The 24,742-nt window shown below is 58.3% G+C and overlaps 1 protein-coding gene and 1 pseudogene across 1 annotated transcript; one reads left to right on the top strand and one right to left on the bottom strand.

Moving 5' to 3' along the window:
- Positions 1–1,893: 1,893 nt before the first annotated feature.
- On the bottom strand, positions 1,894–21,747 carry LOC149311488 (staphylococcal nuclease domain-containing protein 1-like). The gene is made up of 11 exons (XM_089527287.1): positions 21,703–21,747; positions 21,108–21,177; positions 20,478–20,542; positions 11,023–11,211; positions 8,214–8,355; positions 7,021–7,144; positions 6,688–6,757; positions 3,361–3,474; positions 2,682–2,885; positions 2,457–2,501; positions 1,894–2,254 (listed from the first exon to the last, which is right to left on the bottom strand). The coding sequence occupies exons 1-11, from the start codon at positions 21,730–21,732 to the stop codon at positions 2,189–2,191; spliced, it is 1,119 nt and encodes a 372-aa protein (XP_089383413.1). The 5' UTR covers positions 21,733–21,747; the 3' UTR covers positions 1,894–2,188.
- A 1,311-nt stretch (positions 21,748–23,058) lies between these two features.
- Positions 23,059–24,737, top strand: LOC149311487 (leucine-rich repeat-containing protein 4-like; annotated as a pseudogene).
- Positions 24,738–24,742: the final 5 nt, after the last annotated feature.

Genomic DNA, 24,742 nt, shown 5'->3' with positions numbered 1-24,742 from the left:
AGTGTCTCACTCTCTGGAAGGCTAGAAATTTGGGGGCTGAAGGAAAATGTGATGGGGGTGGGCAGAGTTTATTTGGCCAACTCCATGGGTCATTGGAATGAGATGACACCGGCCAGAGATGGTCAGAAGGACAGCACCGCTTGAGATGGCCATTGGCTAGCCCCGGTTTCTCCTCCTCCTCCTCCGCTGTAAAACAATCCCTGCTTCTAGCACCAAGTGAGCTGGCAGAACATGGCTTCCTAATCAGGTTTCTTTGCTAACCAGCTTTTATGTGGGAAAGTGTTCAAAAACGGAATCCGTCACGTAGCCCCTGGACTCATCTGGCCGGCTTTTCAAGATTCGGCTGAATGGGGAAATCAGGCCTGAGTGGATCAATGAGGAGAATGAGTTGCCGTTGTTGTTGTTACCTGCTGAATGAGGCTCTCCTTTCCCAATGAGAGACCTCCAAGGGATCCTGGGATTATTAGCTGCCCTTCTCAGGTCTTGCAAATCCAGGGCAGCAGCTGTGGCCTCTTTATTGCCGTAGCTCTCCTAGCAATTCTCCGCAATGCAGCCTCCTCCTCCTTTTCCTCCTGCCTTCACTTTCCCAAGCGCAAGGGCCTTTTCCAGTGGGTCATGCCATCTCCTAAAGTGGCCAAAATCTGACCTCCCCACTCTGCTGCTCCTTTGGATGTCTATGGACAGTTGGTTTGCTCCCGGACCCATTGATTTGTCCTTTTGGTAGTCCAGGGTATTTGCAGGACTCCCCTCCAGCAACATGTCTCCAGTGGGTCGATTCACAAGGGAAGGCATTGCCCCACTGTATTCTGCCCTGGTTGGGCCTCATCTCGAGTCCTGGATTCGGTTCTGGTGGTCTCAATTTAGGAAGGAAATGGACCAGTTGGAGACAAGGTTTAGACAAGGGCAAGAGGGATGGAGAAGAAAACCTATGGGGTGAAGGAGCTGGGCGTTTTCTGCTTGGTGAGGAGGGCTTAGTGCTGGACATGGGCTGCCCCACAGAGGAGGGGGAGGCCTTTTCTCTGCCGACCCAGAAGGGAGGGCCAGGTCCCATGGCTTTAAGAGACAGGAGGGTAGACTTTGATGGACCATCAGAAGGAACTCCTTGGCAATGAGAGTGGTCCAGCAATGGAACCCATTGCCTAGAGAGGTGGTGGGGCCTCCTCCAAGAGGCTGGACAGGTCCCTGCCATTGAGGATGCTCTAATTGGGGAGCCTGCATTGAGCCCCATGGCTGGACCCCATGGCCCCCGGGGGCCCTTCCCACTCTACGTCTCTGTGGTTTTTCCCGTCATCTTTCTTCACTCTCCAGCTTTCACAAGCATACACAGAAAATGAAATACAACCACATGGACAATCCTAGCTGTGGCCCAGTTCCTGGCTGCCCTTCCAAAGCCTTCCCCTTCTTCGGATCTCCTATGGCCTTCCTCCTCCCTCCCTCAGCTCCTTTTCACAGGAAATATTTATCGGCAGACCATTAAGTGTTAGTTCTGCCCTTGTTCTTGCCACTCTCTTGTCTGCTTTGGTCAATATTCCCCCCCCCCGCCCCTTTGGGGACCCAGAGGAGGCCTATTCTCTGCCCTGCTTGGACCTTGCAAAGGCCTCCTCCTCCTCCTCCTCCTCCTCAGCAGGGCTCTTCTGCTGTTGGTGGAAAAAAGGCTCTCAGTGGTGTGTGTGTTGGTGGGGCTTGCATGGGATGGGGGGGCAAGGGGCAGGGACCTTCCCCCCACAACACCAGCTTTGAGGCCCAGAGTTACCTCAGCATCCTTCAGCGGAGACCAGAAGGAGGGGTGTGTGAGGAGGGGTGGCAGCAGGGGGTGGCAAGCACAGCCCCCAGTGTGAATTGGGCTCAGTGGGCACCACTGTGGCCCCCCACCCCCAGAAAGACACCGCTTGGCCCAGCTTCTCACTAATTTTATTTGCTTACAAAGCTTTGCGCAACCAACATCTCCCCCTCCCTCCACTTGCCCAGAAGGGGGAAGGGGTCTCGATGCGGGGGCCAATGGGGGAGTCCAAGGGTACCCCTCTCCCCACGCCAAGCCCCCCACATCTGCCTCCTCTGAAGGCACGCTGAGCCCCTCGCCAACCCCAGAAGAGGCTTGGTGGGGCGCCAGGAGCAGGGATGAGGCAGGGGTTCAGGCGGCCAGGCCAGGCAGGAGGACAGCTGGGTCTGGACAGGGCCAGGTGGTCACTCAGCGGCTATAGCCAAATTCATCCGCATCGTCTGCCCGGAAGTCTCCGTAGCGCCACAAGTTCAACTACCAGGAGAGGAAGAGAGAGGGGGTGGGATGAATGGAGGCATTTGGTCAGGCAGAGCCTCCCTTGCCTCTTCCATCCAGGGACCCCCCTTTCCAACTCCATCTCATTCCCCCAGGGCTACGGCCCCTTCTCTCCCGCGCTGTCTCCGAATGCACCCCCCCACCATCTTGGGCCAAGGAGGCCAGGCGGCTGTGGACTCACCCGGGCGCTCTTGGCTGCCTCCTGGGCGTTCAGGTATTCCGTCACCTGCCGGGAGAAGATGGTGCCTGAGAGCCAGGCAGGGAGCCAGGCAACTTGGCTGGGGATCTTGCCCTGCTGCCCCTCTCCCCCCTGAAACAATGAGCCCCCCTTCAGTGCTGGGCCCCTCCCAGCCCCCTCCCCAACCCTGGGCCAAATTCTGGACAAGTGTTGGGGGGTCAGACGCACCACTTTCTGGAACTGCTTCTCCTTGCGGGGCTCCACCATGACCAGCCCCTCCTTCACCAGCCCTAGACCCACATCCCCTTTGGAGTCAGCAAACTGGAGGGTGACGTGGGGGCAGCTGGGCCCGGCATGCTCCACGTTCAGCAGGCACTGCGTGTTCTGGATGTCCCGCACCACGCTGTCCACTGCATCTGCACGGGCCTCCTCCTGGGGGGGGGGGTGCGGAGGAAAAAATGGAAGGATGCCAGGCACGTGCAGGGGGGGGGGGGTGGCTGAGGGCCAGTGCCTTGTTACCCAGCTTGTTGTGGGTCGCCCCCTTGGTCTTCAGTATCAGGTGCCCATTCTGCATGGGCACACAGGACCATTGAGGAGGGGCACTGGGTTTCCCCTCTCTCTGGGCTTTGCCAGTCCTTCCTGCTTCCATAGCATAGGAACTGGGCATCCGCCCCCTTGCCCATCTTCGGCTGGGCACAGGAAGCCTTCTGAGTATCTCCTGGGGGAAGCTGGAATGAAATGGCACAATTTTCTGGGCCAGGGTCCCCTTCTGTGGGTTCCTTCCCACCCCCAACACTGAGAGAGGGGCATCAGCTTCAATTGTGGCCCTTCCCTCCTCTTCCTGCCTTTCTAGCAGCCCATTTCCCACCCATGGCTGTCTGTGGCACCCCACTCGCCAGGCACTTACATCTTGGGGCACCTGGATGAAGGCAAACTTGTACTCAGTGGCTTGAGCTGGCAGGGCACGAGTGCTAAACGCGTGGGGCAGGGCGGCCAGGCGGGTGGAGGGCAGCGTCTCCTTCTGCTCAGAGAAGAGGGAAGAGAGGAAGTTGCTCAGAAAGTGGGGGACAGCACAGAGGAAGGTGGAACACATACACTGGGGGAAGTAGGGCTGACCACACTCTTGCCACTCCCAGGGCAAAGGTAGTACTGGAGTCCCCTGGGCTAAGAGACCCTTCCTCCCAAAAGCTGACCCCCGTCCTGAGCCAAACAAACCATAGACCTGACCAGTTAGGCTGCGGAGGGGATGTTGCTCCTCACCAGCTGACCAGTCGATGGGGGGTGGCAGAGTAAGTTCTGCAAATGGGGGGAGGAACTGGACACAATGGTTCAAAATCAGGAGACCCTCGCAAAGATGCTTGATTTCAGGAGTCAGCAGTGTTGCAGAATCCCACCATTTTTGTCACAGACTATGGGTGGCAGAAAGGGGGCTCCTTTTGGCCCAGACTTCAGGCTTTGCTCCGCCCATTAGGGTGAAGCTGTATGGCAGCCCCCCCAGCCAGTAAGCAGAGCCATGGGTCTCTGGGGAGGACAACGTGGGAAGGGGGACTCCTTACGATGCCCTAAGCCATCTGGGGCAGAGGACTCTCATAGAATCATAGAGTTGGAAGAGACCGCAAGGGCCCTGATCCAGTCCAACCCCCTTCTTCTGCCATGCAGGAAATCCAAATCAAAGCATCCCCAGCAGATGGCCATCCAGCCTTTGCTTAAAGACCTCCAAGGAAGGAGACTCCACTATAATCTCCGAGGAAGGAGTCTGTTCCTCTGTTGAACAGCCCTTGCTCTCAGGAAGTTCCTCCTAACGTTGAGCTGGAATCTCTTTTCCCATCCAATGCTCCATTGTGTCCTAGTCTCTGGAGCAGCAGAAAACAAGCTTGCTCCCTCCTCAATATGACATCCTTTCAAATATTTAAACAGGGCTCTCATATCACCTCTTAACCTTCTCTTCTCCAGGCTGAACATCCCCAGCTCCCTAAGGCATTCCTCATAGGGCTTCATGGTTTCTAGATCCTTCACCATTTTAGTCGCTCTCCTTTGGACACAGGGCTCCAGTTCCTCAATGTCCTTTTTAAATTGTTTTGCCCAGAACTGGACACAATATTATTCCAGGTGGGGCCTGGCCAGAGCAGAATACAGTGGCACTATTACTTCTCTTGATCTAGACACTATACTTCTATTGATGCAGCCTAAAATTGCATTGGCCTTTTGAGCTGCCGCATCACACTGTTGACTCATGTTCAACTTGTGGTCTACTTGGACTCCTAGATCTCTTTCACATGTACTTTCATTCAGCAATGTGTCTCCCATCCTATATCTGTGCATTTCATTTTTCTGCCCTAAGTGCAGTTCCTTACATTTCTCTGTGTTGAATTTCATTTTGTTAGCTCTGGCCCAATTTTCTAGTCTATTCAGATCATTTTGAATCTTGATCCTGTCCTCTGGAGTATTAGCTATTCCTCCTAATTTGGTGTCATCTGCAAATTTGATAAGTATGCTCCCAATTCTGTCATCCAGGTCATTGATAAAGATGTTGAATAGCCTTGGGCCCAGGACAGACCCCCCACTGGACACTCCACTGGTCACTTCTCTCCAGGGTGAAAAGGAGCCATGGCTGACCATCCTTTGGCTTCGGCCGGTCAACCATTTACAAATCCATGTAACAGTTACCTTGTCTGGTCTGCATTTTAGAAGCTTGTTTGCAGGAATATCATGGGAAACCTTGTCAAAGGCCTTACTGAAATCAAGATATACTAGATATAGGTCATTTTGAATCTTGATCCTGTCCTCTGGAGTATTAGCTACTCCTCCTAATTTGGTGTCTGCCAATTTGATAAGTATTCCCCCAATTCTGTCATCCAAGTCATTGATAAAGATGTTGAATAACACTGGCCCTAGGACAGAGCCCTGTGGGACCCCACTGGATATCTCTCTCTCCAGGATGAAAAGGAGCCATGGTTGAGCACCCTTTGCGTTCGGTCGGTCAACCAGTTACAAATCCATGTAACAGTTGCCTTGTCTAGCCCACCTTTTACAAGCTTGTTTGCCAGACTGTCATGGGAAACCTTGTCAAAGGCCTTCCTGAAATCAAGATATACTACATCCACAGCATTCCCTTCATCTACCAAGATGGTAATTTTATCAAAGGAAGAGATAAGGTTTGTCTGGCATGACTTCTTTCTCTGAAACCCGTGTTGACTTTTTGTGATGATGGCATTGCCTTCTAGATGTTCACAGACTCTCTGTTTAAGGATCTGCTCCAGACTCTTTCCTGGGATCGATCTCAGACTAACTGGAGGATCATTGTTGAGATCCTCTTTCTTCCCCTTTTTGAAGATGGGGACAACGTTTGCCCTCCTCCAGTCGGCTGGGACTTCTCCTCTTCTCCAGGAGTCCTCAAAGACTATTATGGCCAATGGCTCCGATATGACATTTGCCAGTTCTTTTAGTACCCTTGGAGGGAGTTCATCTGGTCCTGGAGACCTAAATTCATTTAGATTAACCAGGTATTCCTGTACTATGAAATTCCACTATTCTCTGTCTCCTGTTAGCATTTTGCCATCTTCTCCACGCAGCGGCCCCACCGTTTCCTCCTTCTTCCTTTTGCTGCGGACATATCCAAAAGAGCCCTTTTTGTTGTTCTTAACCTCTCTGGAAAGCCTGAGTTCATTCTGTGCTTTGGCTTTTCTGACTTTACCCCAAAACATGCCTGCTATTTGTTTGAATTCTTCTTTGGTGATTTCTCTGTTTTTCCATTTCTTAGACATCTTCCATTTAAAACTTAGCTCAGTTGGAAGTTTTTAGTCATCCATCCTGGTTTCTTGAGACATCTCCCATTATTCTTCCTCACTGGAACTGTTTGAAATTGTGCCTTAAGTATCTCCCTTTTGAGAAACTCCCATCCGTCCTGAACTCCCTTATCTGTAGGTCCTTGTTCTTCACTGCCATGCCAGAGTCATAGATGCCCTGTATGGACACATTCCTAGCCTGGCCTGGGCCTACCTGGCCCCCACCAGTGAGCCTCCAGCCCTCCTGGACCCCAACCCATGCCATGATCACTTGGCCCCAAGTGTCCCTGCCTATTTTCAGAAGCTGGTGGGCAGCCTGACCCCAGATCCCCCTGCAACCTTTGGGGCACAGAGGAGTAAGAGGCTGCCCCAGTGCCCAGTAGGGATGGGAGCTCTGGGCACAGGTGCCCAACTGGTCTCCTCTGCCCAGCCCCACCAGGTACACTCACATTGCCATAGTCAATGTAGAAGACGTGCACTTTGGCTGGAGACTCCACCTTCTCCACACGGGCACGGTACCTGCAGGGGGGGAATGCACAATTATGAGGGTGAGATGTGCCACCCCCATCACCCTTTTGTGGCCCCCACACCTGATGTGACTCCCTAGAACCCCTCACCTAAGCATTGGCATCTGCAACCATGCACACCAGTCACTGGGCCCCCTTCCAGATTCCAGCCACAGAAGAAAGGGGATTCCTGGGAGGGCGTCCCACACAAATATGGCTCCTGGCCCCTCTGCCAGACCCTCCCCCCACCCTCAAGAGCCCCCAGTCCCAACGCACCACTCTCCGTCAACAAACTTGGCGATGCAGTAGTCCCCCCGGCGTGGCGTAAATGAGCCCTCGACAGGTGGGTGGGCAGCAATCTCACTCCGCATGGTCTCCATCAGCTTCTCCAACTGAGTCCCTGTGGGGGGTGGGGGGTGGGAGGGACTGAGTGCCAGAGTGATGGGGGGTCTGCACCAAGCCTCCCTCCCCCCACACATATGGAACCATGATGGCACAGGGTGGGGGGGGGGCAAGAGGGCACATCCTCCAGAACAGCATCAGGGCGAGAAGGCTTAGGGATGGGTACTTTCCCCCTCAGCACCCCTAAAGCACTGGGAATCCTGCTGGACCTCCTCCCAAGACTATTCCCCTACCAAATGCTGCCATGCCTCCAGGCTCACCGGCAAAGATGGCGGTGACGAAGATGATGGTGCCAGAGAGCCTGAGAAGCAGCCATGGCACATAACTGTGTGCCAGCCCTCTCTATCAGAATGGCTCTGCCTTTAGGGTCTGGCACTGAGACCTGAGCACCTAAGCACAGCACCCCCTGCCTCTCCTCTGCTGCCCTCCTGTTCCCAGGGATGTTACCCATGCCAGGCCTGCACTGCCCCGCACCCAATGAGATGCACCCACTCCAAAGAACCCAACCACCAACACCAGCCAGTCTTGAATATGGGTGCAGAGGCTTCTGGGTTGCATTGTCCTGAATGATTCAGCAGGGTTTGGATTATAAAAGATATGGAGCAGGGTGATATGAGGGGCTCCAGGGAGTGGAAGGAGGGAGACCCCAGGGCCTGGGAGGGCTGACCCTCTTGGTCTCCCTTGAAGCAGGCAGAGGCATGGTCATCAAAACTCTGGGTGCCAAAGGCAGTCAGCAGAAAGTGGGATCCTTCACAGCTGGGTCAGCCGAACCCTTCCAGACCCCTCAGGTGCCCAGGTGGGAGCAGAAGCAGTGCCTTCTTGGTCCATATGGGCTGGGCTGGGCTGCCTCACAGCTTCACCCATTGGTGCAGGGGGCTGAGCCAACCCATGGGGGTCCCAAAGCAAAGAGTTTTTCCTCCGCACACCTCATGAGCACAAGCCCCCCCCCCCAGCAAGTGCCCTTCTGGGACAGTGAGGCTGCTGCCAGGGGACCTACGGTCATGGTGGGGAGGGAGAGAAGGAAGAAGACCCCCCAACCCCCACTGCCAACCTCTGCCCCCCGTTACCCGTCTCCACATCCTGCACGTAGAAATGGAGGTCATCTGTGATCTCTGTGACAAAGATAGGCTTGTAGTTGGCTGTGCGCTCCTTCTCCTCTGGCACGGCCACCACATCTTCTGTGGGGGGCTCCTCATACTGCAACCACACCTGGGGGGCAAGAATGGGGGTGGGAAGGGGGTTAGAGATTTTGCAAGATGCCAAAAGGGCTCTGGAGGCGAAGGAGGGCAGGCTGGGAGTGGCGTTGGGATGAGGGGTTTCTGCTAGGTTGACTCCTGGATGGGTCAGGATGGCTGGAGAAGCTCCCTGGGGGCACACTTGGGGGAAGGAGCCATGGATCCCTCTCAGGGTGGGCCCCAAGCTGACCGACTGCCCCACTGGGCTGAGCTTTGGGGGCAGCATGAGGCCAAGGGAGCAGCGCCTCCTGGGTTCAGCCCCCCCCCCCACAGAATGACCCCCCCAGTATAGAGGATCCTCAGGTGCCCATGGAGGCAGGGCAGAAAAGGGTGCCTCCCTCTTGGCTGTGTTGTAGGGGAGGGTGGCTTGCCCCCCTGGGCTCCCTGGCCCTGGGGGGTGTGGGGGAGAGTCGGGGGATGCTCTGGCCCACACACCCACCTCTGCCGCCCGTCTCCCAACTGTGCCAGGTGGCAATCCTGCCTTGCCATCCCCCCAATGCCATAGCAGCCAGCACCGCCGCAGCCCTGATTCAAGGCGACAGCCTGTCAAGTCCAATTGAGTCGCTGGGTGGGCAACCAAGTACCGAGGGGAGAGAGAGAAAAAAAGGGAAGGGGGGCGCTTGCTGCATGCCCTCTCCCTCCCTCCCATCCCCCATCCCCCACCTTCCACTTCCACATCCCTGCCCTGGAGAGCAGGGGACCAGTCTGCCCCCAAAAGGGGGAACCTGACACAAAGTCCCTGGAGTGCCCCACCTGGCACTGCCCCAATGGGTGAGAAGGGGTGCCCAAAAGTGTGTGTGTGTGTTTTCCCTCAGGAGGGTGCAGAAAGGCCTCCCCCTTCCCAACTAGGCTCCAAGGGTGAGCCCAGGAAGGGAATGTCCCCTCCTCCTTCCTCTCCCTGGGACTGGGTGCAAATGCTGCCAGGCAGGAGGCCAGGGAAGAACGGGGGCTCCATCGGTTGAGCCAGAATCCCCCAAGCTCAGGGGGCAAAGATTGAAGAAGGAAGGAAGAGAGGGGGTCCTAGCAGCTAGTGCTGCTCCAGGACTGCCCCGGGCCCCTCGGGTGCATGCCCCTGCAAGGCTGACTCAAGATGGAGGCTCTGTGGCCCTGCCTCCACCACCGGTACCTGGGAGCCACAGAAGTGGACCTACTACCCAGATCCACAGAGGGTGGAACCAGTGGTGGTGGGTACTGCCCTATGCCCCCATCCTGCAGCCCCCGGACAGGCTGGGATTGAGTCCCCCTTGAGAGCAGGTGCCCACCTTCAGAGGGAATCTCTGTCCCTGCACCACAAATGGCGGGTGACGTGCCTGCTCCCCCAGAGGCACAGCAGCGGCCCTTGATTTAATTAAGGGAGGAATTAAGTCAAACGGTGCCAGGAGCCCTCGGGGGAGTCGGCGCTTTGCAGGCCCAGCCGGAAGAAGTTGGAGGGAAGAGGGAGGGAGGAAGGACTCTCTGGTTCTTGGGACGGCTCCTTGGTTCCTACTGGCTACTCCCCCCACCCGGCACACCTCAGTGCTCTTCATACGCCTGGGCATCATCTGCTGCAGCAACAGGCACTGACGGGGCATATGGCTGTGTCAGTCTTCCAGCCTTCACTAGCCGCCCAGCCATCTCAGCCGGTCACTGGCTCCCAGGGCTGGGCAGAAGGAATCCTTCAGGAGCATGGGGCCGCCCTAGTGGCCTGTGGAGGAGGAGGACTCCTCTCATGCCCAGCCTCTTTTGTGAGCCTCCACCTGAGGTTGCCCCAGGGTGATGCCTATACACTGGCAAGGGTCCCCATGGGGCAGGCAGACGGTGTGTCCCTCTGTTTGGCCCTGGTGGTCTGGCTGCAGGTCACTACATACCCCCCCAAGGAGCCCTCTGTATCATAGGCCACAAAGGGCATCCCCCAAAAGAATTGCTGGGGGGGGGTCCTAAAGGGGAAGTCCACTCCCCTAGCAGGGGCTGACAGGGGCTCTTGGGGGACAGGCAAGAAAGAGGAGGACTCAGGGGAACTGCATCCCCGGCTGCCTTCCCTCCATGGGGAAAATCCCCCCAGGCATTTCCAGGGAGGAGCCAAAGAAGGCCTGCAAAGGGAGGGAGGCGGCATCCTCTCCCCACTCCTGACTGCAGGACTTAAAAATTGGGCTGGGGGCACTCAGGTGGCTTCCCTGCCCTAGTGGAGGCTGCCCGAGGAGGCATTGCCCAGCGCACCAGGGTCTCTGCTGTGCTGGCTGACTTGTGGCGAGAGTGGGAGGCTGAGAAGAGGTGAACAGAGAAGAGCACCCAGCAGTTGTGGGGTGGGCCTGGGGGACTGGGTTCTTAGCTCCCATTCGCCCCCCCCCCCATGCAGCATGAGGGTCCCACAGAGCAGCTACTTCTGCCGAAGAGGCTGGGCAAAGGCCTTGGACTTTGTCAAGGTGCAGCCCTGGCACAAGCAGTGCCCAGGGGAGATTGGGGAGTGGGCACAGGGAGTAGCCCACTTGGCCCCCTGCCTCTCAGAGGGCAGCAGGGGCTGCTGGGAGCCCGCAGTGGGTGGGCACGCACCTATGCTCCTGGAATGGGATAGCTGCAGGAAGCATAAAGCAGCTGCCCCCTTTGTGCCCATGGGGCAGATGCTACCTGCCAGCTGCTGTGAGTGGGGCGGGAGTATGCATACCTTCTCTTTCCTCTGCTTGGCAGCCTCCTCCGCAGCCACAAGGGACTTGTAGTAGTTGCTGCGCTCAGCTGTGAAGTGGACCTTGGAGAGAGCCTGCTCTACCAGGGCTACGGAGAGGTTGGAGCCGTCGACATGGAGCCAGCCGATGAAGTTCCCGGCCTTGTCCATGCTCTCCACCTCCACCTCCACCTGCAGGAGGGACAAAGCAGTGAGTTAGCAGGCCCGCTGAGCAGCGCAGGCAGGGTCAAGCATGGCACACCCATGGGCACACACACACCGGCAATAATGGTAGTGGCAAAGAGGCTGGTGCCAGGGAGCCTGAGAAGCAGCCATGGCGGGACTGGCAGGCCTTGGTCTATGCTCACCACAAGTGCCATCATGCTGCTGCACCAGGCAGGGCCTGGACTATGCTGAGGGTGGGGGAGGTCCCTAGAGCCCCCTCCCCTTTGGTGCCGGCCTCCTGACACAAGGGGAGACCCTCACCCACCCATCCTCCTTCCCACCCTCCTTCCCCCAGAAGGCCGCCTGCCAGTCCAGCCCTCCCAGCCTGGGCCCAGGAGGGCACTGTGAACGTTAAACCCCTCCCCAGCTGCTGCCCGGGGCAGTGGCACTTGAGCAAATTCAAAATCGATGGGCTCTGCGATCCCAGGATCAAGCGGCACATGACTTTGCTTCAGGGGCTGCCCTTGCCAGAGACACAGCAGGCGATCAATCGCTGCCCAGGACATGCCCGGCGGCAGGTGCAAGAAAGGGGCATCTGAGGGCACTGGCCCCTGTCTCTGGAGTGGGTGCAAGCTCCCTGTGCTGGCTGGGCACCATGCACGGGCCCCTCATCCATAGTTGCATTATCATAAAGCCCACTGAGACCCCCCTCCCCAAGAGACTGCTCTGGAAACTGTGAAGCAGAGCTTGCCAGATCCATGGGGCCAGAAGGACACTCTCTGGACCCCAGGAGCATTTCCACAGATGGCGCGTGGCAACCTCCCGGGTGGCCCTGTCACTCTTTGACTCAGCCTCTCCTCGGAGCCCCAAAAGGCTGCAGTAAGGAGATCAGAGTGGAGGTCCCACATGCACCTCCCTGAGATACTCTGAGAATGGGTGCGATAAAAAGAGTTGCTCAAAAATTAAGAAGAGTAAGAGGTCTTCCAGAAAGGAGCGTTCACATGCAAGGAACCACCTTCCAGGTCTTTCCCCGACTCCTCCTCCCTGGCTGCCATTTGGGCTCCTCTGCAGTGCAAGCAAGGTCAACGCTATAACCTCTCCAAAACCTCCCACTTGTATCCAATTAGGCTGCTTCAAGCTTGATTAAGCCATCAAGTGGGCATCTAAATATGCAGGGAGGCTGAGGATGCCAAGGAAGGGTTGACAACCCCCACCCCCACCCCTACTCCCAGGGATCACCAGGCAGGATCCTGGCATGGCCCAGGAGACCCCAGAATGGCAATCAAGCAGCCACTGAGCTCAGCGGGCACAGCCTCCCCTCAGCCCCATTGCTCCTGATGCCACAGTTGACCGGGAAAAGAGCTCCCACCTCCACTAAGGACTCAGGGGGGCAAGGGTGGGGGGCTCTGATGCCAAAGTGCTGCAGTTGTTGAAGACCAGCAGAAGGAGGGAGTGGTGTGTGGCCCATTCCTGCCCAACATACACCCAGAAATTGGCCCCACCAAACCAGTGCTGTGAATGTCAAGCGGGTGGGGAAGTGAATGAAGCCCCCCCCTCTCACGCAGGTGGCTGCAAGAGGCAATGACATTGGGCAGAGGGGGAGATGTGCTGCCATCCTGGCCCACCCTTGGCTTTCCAAGGGGGTGACCCTTTGTCCCCAGAGAAGGGAGAGGCCAGCAAGGAGATGCCTGCCACACAGGGGAAGCGTTCGCTCTCTGTTCTACTGGTAGCCCACCAGGAAGGAAGCAGCCCTAGGAGAAGGGCCCAAAGTATCTGTATGAGCCCCTGGCCTGGGAGTGAGACTTCAATGGGGGAGAGGACAAAAGATGAGTCAGCCATTACTAAGCCTCCCCACCCCACAGAGGAGTCACCTGCTGGCCAAGGATGTCCCCCCCCCGCCTGAGGCAGCCAAGACCTCCAAGGTCCCCCAGCACTGCCATGGCCTTTTCCAACAGGGTTGAGGGTTCTGACTGTATATTTTAATCTTTTAAGCCGCCTCGGTTGCATTTTGTAGAGAGGCGAGATATAAATAAATGTTGTTGTTGTTATTATTATTATTATTATTACAGTGCTACCTCGGGTTACGAATTTAATTCGTTCCGCGGCGCCGTTCGTAACCCGATACATTTCGCAACCCGAAAAGCCGCTGGAAAGCCACTAGCCGCTAGCCGCGCTTTGAATTTTGCGCCGAAACGCGCCGAAAAGATCTTCGCAACCCGAAAAATCTTTCGTAACCTGGAACAGTTTTTTTAAATCTAACTTTTTCGTACCCCGGAAATTTCGTAACGCGGTGAATTCGTATCCCGGGGTACCACTGTATTATTATTATTAACAGCCAGGCCCTGGCAGCTGTGCCCTTATAACTTGGGGACATACCCAGACCCATCCAATACCCACAGTTTCATGGGTTAGCAAGCCTTGGGCCCAGAGACCTTGGGCAGAGGAGAGTGGGCACCCCATGCAGGGAAGAAGGCTGGGGAGAAGGCTGGGCAGCTGGTCTGGTGCTCTGTGGCAGGTCCCAAGCCGGTCCTCTCCCTGCTCTCTGCATGTGGCGTCTGCGGCCGCCTCTCCCTCCCCGGCTCCTTTCCACTCTTGCCATTTGGGCTTCACTCAGTTGTGAAAAGGCTTTTGATGCATAAAATGAAGCACTTAGCAAAGATGCTGGTTTTAAACGGATGCGGCGGCTGCGCTGGGAGAAGGAGGCACAAAGGGGGGTGGGGTGTAGGCACCGAGAGGCAGCCCAAGGAGGAATGGCAGGGCTGCCCATCCCCATGGACCCCTGCTTGGGGACTCTCAACACCCCTGGGACCTCCCTGTCCAGCTGCCTCCGTCCCTCTGTCCACTGGCACTTCTCTGGACCCCCAAAGTGGTGGTCCCTGGGCACAGCCTGGCACAGAGATGACAGGAGAAGACTATGTCCAAACCCCTCTCGCCAAGACTCAGGTCAAGTGCCAGGGCCACAAGAGATGCTTCCCTTGCAAATCACACCCACTTGCTCCCTGGTATGTGCACCACAAATACCCAGAAGCTCTATGGGGCTACCCCTCTGGAGAGCCCTTGGGAATGTCAGCTGGACCAAAGTTGGGCAGTGAAGCTCCTTACAGGATCATTGCCCTTCTGCCCAGTGGGGCATTTTCCCACTGCCCCTCGCCCATGGGCCTGGCCTGCAGATGCCATCTCCTCTGTGAGACGTGGGCCAAACAGGGAGTCCGGAGCACAGCCTCGATGGCCACAGTGGCTTGGCACATGGGACCCCACTCAGACACTCCTCACTGGCTCTGTGGACCCTGATGGGGGGAGGCAAGTGGCTGGGGCCCCTCTGTGGCCCTCTGGGCCTCATGCCCCCTCCTCTGGGGGACATAGTGGCTGCAGTGGGCGGCTTTGTGGAGTGTGGCCAGCGCTCTTCCTTTTTGCTGCTGGCTCTCTCTCTGGGCCACTGATTTCAGCATGTGGGCTTTTTAGTCCCCGTCCCAGCTGTCTCAGGTGTCCAAGTGACCAGAGAGCCAGACAGGAGCATTTTACCACACAGCCGGCTCCTGGCACACAGTGACCACTCGCCCACAGAGCCCCAGAAAGAAGCCAAGAGAGACTCCAGAGCCGGCAGGGTGGGCTCTCTGTGAATCTGCTCCCTGTGGATCATCCCAGCCCTTCTAACTGAAAAAAGAGAGATGATTTACTGCCACAGAAACATGCAGAAACATAAAAGCCATAACCATCACAGAGGCCAACAGATCAGGAGACAGAATGGGTCCGATTAGAATAACTCCATCCATGGGGTATTCATCTTACTGCATCTTAAAGCCCCCCAGCCTGATCCCAACTTCCAAGGGGCTTCTCATGGCTTCTCTCCCCCCCTCCCCAGTTACCCCTCCCTCCTTCCCCAACAAAACTGGAGCTGGAATTACTAACTGCCTCCCACATGGCAGACGTTTTAAATTTAAGTATTCAGAGGTGAAGGTGAGCAATGAAAATCATAACGGGGTCCAGCGCTAGGGAGATTTATGTCTTGTGAGTGCATGGGGAGGGTCTCATTGGCATTGGGTTGGGGGGCAGCAGATGAGGAGGGGGCCTGGACTCCCACAGCAGCAGCCGGGCAAAGGGCCTGCCAGCCAGTGGGATGACAGGGAGGCTACCAGAGAGCTGGTGAATGCCACCTGCCCTGTAATTCTTTCACTGCCCCCCTTTAAAGCACCCCCCCCCCCAGTTTCTCTCTCTCTGGGCCCAGGATTCCCTTTCTCAGGGTGATCCCAGAGTGTTTGGGTGGAAAGGGGGGACATTTAGAGTCTGCACCCAAAGGGCATGGTGGGCATGAGAGCATCTGAAGTGGGGGCAAACCCAACCCCTCCAATCTCTGTCTGGCCTCAGTCTGGGCAGACCAAGCCAGGAGCCAGGAAATATGGCCCCATAAGAAGCCCCTCCTGAACAGAGTAGAGCTTGAGGAGCAGAACTAGCAGACTGGGGGGTGGGTTGGGATGGCACCCGACTGCACCCCGCCTCTGGCCCACCTGCCAGTCCCCTTGGCACAGTCCCTCCCATCTGAGCGCCTTCCCTCCCCTCCTCGACATGTGTGAGCGTCTTCCATCATCCCCACATCCCAGCCATGCCCACTCCCACTGCATCCCACCCCAAGCAAAGGAGGCCTGGCGCCGGCACTCAGCCCAGGCTGACCGTCTGCCTGTCTGGCTGGGGCTGAGCAGGTGCTCCTTTGAAGGCGCCCTAATCCCACCCAAATGCAGCAGAAAAGCCCTTTCTGGGGAAAGTGCTGTGCAGGCAAGTCAGCAACATCCAAGGAAGCACAAAATGCTCTCCTCGTTAAGCAAACGAAGCAGCCTTGGAAGGTTGGGGGGGGGGGTCAGGACGCTGGTTGACGCAGCAACTTTGAGTGCATGGAGGAGAAAAGAGGGCAGAAGGGGCGGGGTGGGAGTACTCAGCCCCCAAGCGCACCTCCCTGGCAACAGACTCTGGCTTTGGTCCTTTCAGGGCCAGGGACCCCACAGGGCATCAGCCATGGGTCAACACATGGCACAGGGGGCAAGGGCTCCAGGAACACAGGCCAAGAGTCAGTAGCTGCGCTTCTCTCTGGGCAAAGAGGAAGCAGCGGGCACCAAGGAGTAAGTGGAAGTGCCAAGGGCACATGAGCAGCACAGTCACAACCCGACATTGCAGTCTGAAGCCTCTGGCTTCTCTTGGGGACCCACAGGTGTGGGTCGCAGCAGGAGGTCCAGAACAGATCCTTCCACAATGGCTTCAAGCCACAAAGACCGCCAAGAAGTCTCTCACTGACAGGGCGAAACTGACTGGACAGGAGAGAGCAACAACAACAACAACAACAACAACACATTGAGAGGTTGCCCCAAAGAAATTCACCTGCAGGCACCCCTTAATAGAAGCAGGTTTGCCATCATGGCACGCCTCTTGCCTGACTCCCCTTCGACTCTTCACAGGGAGGAAGATAGGCGTATCACTTGCACAGACCAGGAGGGATCAGAGCCTGACAAAAGGGAAAAGCCAGCCTGCAGCCATGCTCCCCTCTCACAGCAAGGGGCAAACACGGCCCTTCCAAGCACCCTCCATTTAAGTGGAGTATTTCCTGAGGAGCAAAGATGCTGGAGACGCAATGGTTGAATGTTGGGCCAGTGGCAAGGAGGACAGCAAGGGTCCTTTAATGCACCAGGCAGGTACTTCCAGCCGACCCCCAATGTGGCCACCTGTCTCCATCTGGTGTCCCTGCATCCCTTAACCTCACTGAGGACCATGTGGCCTAACCCCTGCCCCCCCCCCCCCCATTGCCAGGATGGAGGGGGCACTGGGGGCAGGTACGTGCTGGAAAGGAAGGACTAACCCTGCGGACCCTTCTGGGTGAGCAAGCAAGCAGGGGAACCAGCTGCTGGGCACATGGGCCTGACCAGAAGGGCAAAATGCCAGAGGGATATTCTGTGCTCCAGATGAGATAGACATCACTGTCACCCTCAGCAAAGATCAGTGTGTTTGGAGAAAGGAACAAAGGAACCCTCCTTGCCCTTAAAGCAAGGGGCCAATGGTGGGCAGGAATCCCCAGACCCCACCCCTCTAAATCTAGGCTCATCTCCCTGGAGCTCCGCTGTGGCTGCTACTTTCCATTTCAAAGATCACCTCCTATTACTGCTTTTATCTGCTTCTGGTGGTATGTCTTGCTTTCAGGAAAGGGGGGCTCTGGACATTTCTGCATGGAAAAGCAGTGCAGAAATAATCCCAGATGCATGAGATTCTGCCCTGGAGTTTTCATCCTGAGTTCCCCAGGATCAAGCAGGGACCCCTAAAGGAGGGGTCCGGAGGGGCAGGTCCAGGCTGGTGGAGATGAGGCTGGGGATTCCCTTCTGCCCCCCAACCTGTGGGCCCTCTGGTTCCCCCATGTGGCCCCTGTGGCCTCCTCCAGCCCGAACAGCAGCCCTCCAAGGGGTCAGAGCCACAAGGGTCTGCTCACCTGCCTTCATAAGAATGACCGAGGGGAAAATGGACCCCACTCTGAGCCTTCTCCAGCCCAATCTGGGGTCCACCATAAGGACCAGGGGAGGACTGCAACACCTATCCCCTAGTCCATGCTGACCAAGCCGGTGGGGGTGATTGGAGCTGCAGTCCAACACAGCTGGAGGAAAAAGGCTGCCCAGGGGTGAGTGCCAATATCACTACTATATTAGTGAGATATCTGACCAAATCTCTCTGGGTCCCCCCCCCCCCCCGCCTCACTAACCACTTTGCTTCTCCAACCCAGGAAGAGGCACCCCAAATGCAAAGAGGATGTCCCACAAACGCAAAGCCTGTTGAGATAAATGGCAAGAAGGCTGGCAACGGGTGAGGCCTGAAGCGGAGAGCTCTGCCCTGCAAGAGAGCAGCTGCCATTGCTGTGGCGGATATCTGTGTCTCCGCTCCGAACCGTGATTGATTATTCCTGCCAGCCTGCGCTCTGGTCCCTCGCCTATCGTGCCCTTATCTTATCAGGACAGGCCTGATCGGCTGCCTGCCTGGCGGCCCAAGAGCTTCCTTCAAGGTTGCTGATCAGCATCAGACAAGCTCAGGAGCAGAGGGGGGCCGAGGGGCAGGGAACCCTCTCTCTGGCTCTCCCCTTTTTTTGGGGGGGGGGTGGAAGTGGCCAGCCCCCCAGCAGAACAGTTATGGGGGGGGGAATGGCTGGGACTGCCCTGTTCCGCATGGAAAGCTGCAGGAAGCACCCCATGGGTGGCAAAATGGCTGCAGTGTTGATTGTGGGCAAGTGTGGGAGGCCTGGTGTGTAGCCATCAGGCTAATGGTGGGAGAAAGGGCAGGAATCCTGAGGGTCTCCCTCCCTTCATTACTAAAAAGATGGGTGGGGATCCAGAATGCCCCTCCCCCAGTAAAAGGGAGGAAACTCACAACTAAATGCCCCATGACAAGATGGGGGGGGAGGGGGAGGGCTTGGGTCTCAAAGGAGGGACCTCTGGGCTTTGTAGAAGGTTTGCGGCACAGAGAGGCGGGTGGGACGTTGTCTTGTTGCTGGAGACTAACTTGGCAGGAAGGAGAGCAGAGGGCAGCATTGCTCTTTCCTGTAAAAGACCAAGGAAGCCACAGGAACCCCAGAACAGAAGAGGGAAAGCTTTGCAGAACCTCAAAGGGACAGGACCAGTCCTCCCAACTGGTTTAGCACTGGGGAGAAACCACTGCCCCTTGACCCAAACGCTGTAAAGGTCAGAGACCCCAACCAGCCCTGGCAAAATGCACACTGCCCCCCCTCACCAGACCTATTTGCTGGGTCAGCTGACGAGGGAAACTGAGGCCCCGGCCTGACGCCCCACTGCTCCTGTGCAGGATCCCACACAAGAGAGGGGCCAGGTTGGATTGACTGCAAACAGCAACCGCAGCGTAAGCCAATGCAAGAGGACGTCCCAAAGGGAAGGGGGACTCCCGAAAGAGGGTGGAAGGGGGCAGGGAGGGAAGAATAATCACCAATGAGTTTGGAGGGCCCCCAGGGCCACTGCGTCCAACCCTGGCCAAGCAGGAATCCACAACCAAAGCCCTACTGGAAGATGGCCACCAGCTTCCATTTAAAGGCCTCCAAAGGAAGAGACCCCCCCCCCCACCCTCTAAAGCAGTCTATATTCCACTGTCAAAGAGCGCCTATTTTCAGGAAACTCTTCCTGACGTTTAGATGGAATCTCTTTTCTTGTAACTTGAATGCATCGGTCCACGTCCTGGTCTCTGGAGCAGCAGAAAACAAGCTCTCTCCACCTACTACAAGACATCCATTCAAGCATTTAAACATGGTGCGATCACTTCACCTCTCCAACAGACCAGGACTCCCGACTGCGGCGCTTCGCAAGTCAAGGATGCTCTGAGAGAAACGGAAGCTTTCTCCAGAAAAAGGGGCTTTTGCCCAAAGGAGGAGAACCAAAAGGAAAGAGAGGAGTGCAAGAAGACTGTAAGGACTACAAAAACAAAACGAACGCAAGCATGGAGGGAAAAGATTTCAAGGGCTCCGCATCAGTAATAACATTGTTTCAAAAATCTGGATGTCCAAAACCCAGCTGGCAAAGGGCTGGTCCACTAGAAGACAAAGGCGTTTTCAGGGAAGAGGGAGAGCGCAAGCAGCTGAACACATTTTTGGTGGAGAGCCACTGCCATCCCCCTGAACTGACTGGTGGAAAGGGGCTGGCTGGTTGTAGTTGTTGTTGTGTGCCTTCAGGTTGTTTCTGACTTAGGGCAACCCTAAGGTGAACCTACTGTGGGGCTTTTATGGTAAGGTTTGCACAGAGGAGGTTGGCCACCAAGGCCTTCCTCTTAGGCTGAGAGAGTGTGACTTGCCCAGGCTCCCAAGGGGATTTTCTTGGGCCAGCAGGGGTTCTAACCTTGGTCTACCAAGTCCTAGTCCAGCACCAAACCAACTATGCCACGCTGGCTTCCAATGAAATGCACACAAACACACTTGCAGCAGGAGAGGCACCTGTGACTTGAAGGGACGCTTTTAGGAAGGGAGTCTGAGACACCGAGACAAACAAGACTACCAGAGATCAGGATCCCAACAGCCCTAGAAGGAGCAAAGGACTGAGCCCAGATAGGGCCCTCCCAAAAGGTCTTCCTGCAGCATATTCGAATCAGAGAGTTCGAAGAAGCCCCCAAGGGCCCTGATCCAGTCCAACCCCATTCTTCTGCCATGCAGGAACTCTCAATCAAAGCAACCCCAATGACAGATGGCCATCCAGCCTCTGTTTAAAGACCTCTAAGGAGGGAGACCCTGTCGCACGCCGAGGAAGGAGTGTGCTCCACTGTTAAACAGCTCTGACCTTAAGGAAGTTCTGCAATCTCTTTTCCTGCAGTTTGCATCCATTGCTCCATTGTGTCCTATTCTCTGAAGCAGCAGAAAACAAGTTTGCTCACTCCTCAATATGGCACCCCTTCGAATATTTAATCAGGACTATCATATCACCTCTTAAACTTCTCTGCTCTAAGCTAAACAGTTCCCTAAACTGCTTCTCAGAGGGCTTGTGGTCTCCAGACCAGAACTTGAGCCAGGACATGCATGACCCCGAAAAACATAAGGAAAGGCAGGCAAATGGGCTTAACTGGTCCAACGATGGAGTGGGCGGGGAGTGGGAAGAGGTGGCCAGTCCTTGTATCGGAAGGCCGAAAAAAGGGCATTGCTCCTTGCCCCCGGATCCACACTGGACTCCTGTTTTCTAGCCTGGGAAAGCATGACACAAGATGAACTATGAGGGCTACACAGGGGGGCCAAAAGTGTCACACATGTGCATCAGTGGCACCAGAGCTGGTGAGGAGTGACCAGAAGAGGGGTCTGTGGAGGGTCAGGGGGATCTTGAGCCAGTATGGCAGGCTGGAGGCCATTAAGGAAGCAGAGATAATAAAATGGCCAGGATCTCCCTGCCCTTGGCAGGCCAGGCAATGGGGCAACCTACCAGCGATGGGCAGGGGGAGAATGCATGCCCACTGCAGTCCTTCTCCCATCATCCCCTCGGCCGCCTCTGTCTGAAGGCAAGAGATGGAGTGCTTTCGACTGCTGCGCTTCCCCCCCCCCCATTTCCAGACCAAAAAGACTCCCAAGGACTCAGAGCCAGGAAGATTTAGGTGTCTCCAGGGAGAAACCACAAATCACTCCTCTTCTTCCAGTTGGGGAGGGGGGGGGTAGGGGGGAAGGGGCAGGTGCGAGAGACAGCGAGGTGCCAGTGCCAGCGCAGGCGAGTGCCATGACGGCCCAGCTGAGTTACAGCGCCCGGGCAAAGAGCGATATTTATAGCGGCCCATAAATTGGTTTGACTTCTAAAAAGTTGAGGTAATGGGTCATTCTTTAGGGCTTTTTGCTGCAATTTCCGAAATGCCTTTTAATGAACGCCAGGTTGGGACCTGCAGGGTTGTGCCACCCGCTTGCCCCTGCCTCACTCTGGGCCAATTACTTGACATTGGCCCCCTGGAGTGCCCTCGCCAAGGTGCTCCCACATGAGGGGGCCATCTCTTGGGGGGCGCAAGGGGAGGACGGGGGGGCTGGTGGCCCACCTGGGACACAGGACACACACATGTCCACATGTGTGGATGGGCCGCATCTCAGCCGCCCCCTCATTGCCTTCGCAGTGGACCTTGGATCTGGGCTGAGGGGGCAGTGCCCAGGCTTTGCAAAGAGGGGCATGGGGTCCCTGCCCAGAAGCCCCTCGACAGGCAGCAGGAGCAACAGGAATGGGAAAGGTCCTCACAGACCCTCTGTGCCACAAGGGGACCAGACCCGGCCTGAGGATGACCAGGGGGCTGGATGGACAGAGCGGCTTCTGTGCCACCACGGAGGATCAGCGCTGCCCAGTCATCATTACTGTGACCCGCTGCTGACTCTGCAGGGGGACCCTGGGATCTCCCAATGTGCCTCTGAGCCTCAGTTCTCCACCTGCGCAATGGGCCTCCTCACAGCAGCAGCAGCAGCAGCAGCAGCAATGGCCACTCCAAGTGCACATGGCAATGGCCGCAAAGGCCATTCTAACAGACTGGTAGCCGTGGAGGCAAAAGGAGGTAGCCGGATGGGTGCTTGAGGAAAATGCCGGCCCAGTCCGGCTCCCACAGAATACGAAAAGCCTGGCCTGTGGGAAGGCATGCCACGGATGTGCCATTCTGTGGAGCTGGTGGGCACAGTGGAGGGGGGGCATCTGTGTCTGGAGGGGGGGAAGGTGCCAACGTCTCCCCCCCCAGACAGAGGGGGCCTGCCTCGCAGGGTTGGGGCTCCCTCTCTGGGGGTCAACGGTCAGCATGCCTCCCCAAGGCAACCCCCCTCACCCCCCCCCCCCAGGAATGTGAAAAGGCAGAGCCAAGATGGCCGCTGCTCAGGGGGCTGCCCTATGCCTGCGATGGGGGGAGGAGGGTCCCATGTCGCAGGGAATTCTGGGAGGCGGGAGGGGGCTGGAGGGGAGGCTGCTGCTGCTGTGGGCCCCTTCCCTGGGCTCCTCGGCTGCTCCCAAGGGCCCTTCCCTGGGGGCGAAAGCGGCCCCGGAGCTTCTGGCCAGGAAGGGGCCTCCGCCCGAGCCCCCTGCCTGCCCCCACCCGGCGCTGCCTTCCAGGGAAGGGGGCTCCCAGCCTGTGCCAGCCCCCGCCCTCCAAGGGGCCTCCAGGGCCAGGGCCCTTCCCGGGGCCTCTCCTCCTCCTCCTCCTCGGCGGCGGCGGCGGGGGGGGGGCTGGCGGGGGGCGGGCTGATGACGCCGCTCCTGCCTCCGATGCGTCAGTAGCAGCAGCAGCAGCAGCACAGCGGAGGAGGAGGAGGAGGAGGAGAGGCAGGCTGGTCGGGAGCCTGCTGGCCGCCGTCCTCCCGGGGCTGGGGCTCTTGGCTGGGGCTGGCTCTCCGGCGGCGGCGGCGGAGGAGCGAAGGACCAAAGGATGCGCCAGGAGCCCCGGGGGCTGCAGCCTGAGCGGCGCCTGGGCGGCCGAGGCCGAGGCCGAGGCCGAGGGGGCTGCTCCCCGGAAGACCCCCCGCCTGCTCTCGGGGCCTCTGCGGCCGGAGGACAGTCCCTGAAGGCCCGCGCCAGGGCCGGCCAGCGGAGGCAGGCAGCCAGGCAGGGAGGGCTCCGGGCGGGGTCCGGCATGGATGCCCCTCCCTCGCCCTCCCAGGCGCCCCCCTCCCGGACCCCCACCGACGCCCCCCAGGGCCCCGGACGGAGCCCCCCGGACCCCCGGGAACCCCCCCGCCTCACTCTCCGGCCGGAGGGGCCGCCGCCCAGGGACCCTCCGCCGCCGCCCGCCGCCGCCTCCTTGTAGCCGGACGGGCCCCCACCGACCCCCGCGCCGCCTCCGCCGCCGCCTCCGCTTCCGCAGCCCCCTCCTCCTCGGCGGGAGAAGGAGCCAGGAGGGAGCGGGGCCCGGGGGCCTGGGCAGCCCCAGCATCAGGGCCCTGGCCAGGGAGCCCCCCCCGGGCCCCCCCCCGCCCCCCGGATGGCCAGAGGGGCCCCCCGCCGGACCCCGCAGCCGCAGCCCCCCCCGGCCGGGCTGAGAGGGCGCCCCCTGCCCTCCCGCCGCCTGAGGCAGGCCAGGGCCTGGCGGGGGGGTGGCCATGGGGGGCGGTGGGTCCCGCGGGGGTCAGCCTCCCCCCAGCCCCCTCCTCCTCCTCCCCACCTCCTTCCTGGCCATGAAGGGCCCGCGGGGGTGGCCCCCTGGCAGGGCCCGGGGCGGGGGTCCCGGGGACCTGTGGCCCCTGGCTGGCGCTGTGGCTGCTGGTGGCCTGGGGCGCGGCGGTGGCGGTGGCGGGGGTCCCGGTGGGCCCGCAGAGCTGCCCGTCCTCCTGCTCCTGCAGCAACCAGTTCAGCAAGGTGGTCTGCACGCGGCGCGGCCTGGCGGAGGTGCCCCCCGGCATCCCCTCCACCACCCGCTACCTGAACCTGATGGAGAACCAGATCCAGCGCATCCAGGCGGACACCTTCCGGCACCTGCACCACCTGGAGGTCCTGCAGCTGGGCCGCAACGCCATCCGGCAGATCGAGGTGGGCGCCTTCAACGGCCTGGCCAGCCTCAACACGCTGGAGCTCTTCGACAACTGGCTGACGGTGGTGCCCAGCGGGGCCTTCGAGTACCTGTCCAAGCTGCGCGAGCTCTGGCTGCGCAACAACCCCATCGAGAGCATCTCCTCGTACGCCTTCAACCGGGGTGCCCTCCCCTCATGCGCCTGGACCTGGGCGAGCTCAAGCGCCTCAAGTACATCTCCGAGGGGGCCTTCGAGGGCCTCCACAACCTGCGCTACCTGAACCTGGGCATGTGTGGCATCCGGGAGGTGCCCAATCTGACCCCGCTGGTGGGCCTGGAGGAGCTGGAGATGTCCGGCAATCACTTCCCGGCCATCCGCCCGGGGGCCTTCCGGGGCCTGCGCTCCCTCAAGAAACTCTGGGTCATGAGCTCCCAGGTGGGGCTGATCGAGCGCAATGCTTTCGATGACCTGGCCGCCTTGGTCGAGCTCAACTTGGCCCACAACAACCTCACCTCCCCTGCCCCACGACCTCTTTGCCCCGCTGCGCTACCTGGTGGAGCTGCACCTGCACCACAACCCCTGGAGCTGCGACTGCGACATCCTCTG

Source organism: Sceloporus occidentalis, unplaced genomic scaffold (genome assembly GCF_023333645.1).
Source record: "Sceloporus occidentalis isolate IW3139 unplaced genomic scaffold, rSceOcc1.0.p SCAF_5, whole genome shotgun sequence".
In the NCBI taxonomy this organism is placed as follows: Eukaryota; Metazoa; Chordata; class Lepidosauria; order Squamata; family Phrynosomatidae; genus Sceloporus; species Sceloporus occidentalis.
Note: the sequence above shows the minus strand (reverse complement) of the source record. Positions and strands in the feature narration are given on the sequence as shown.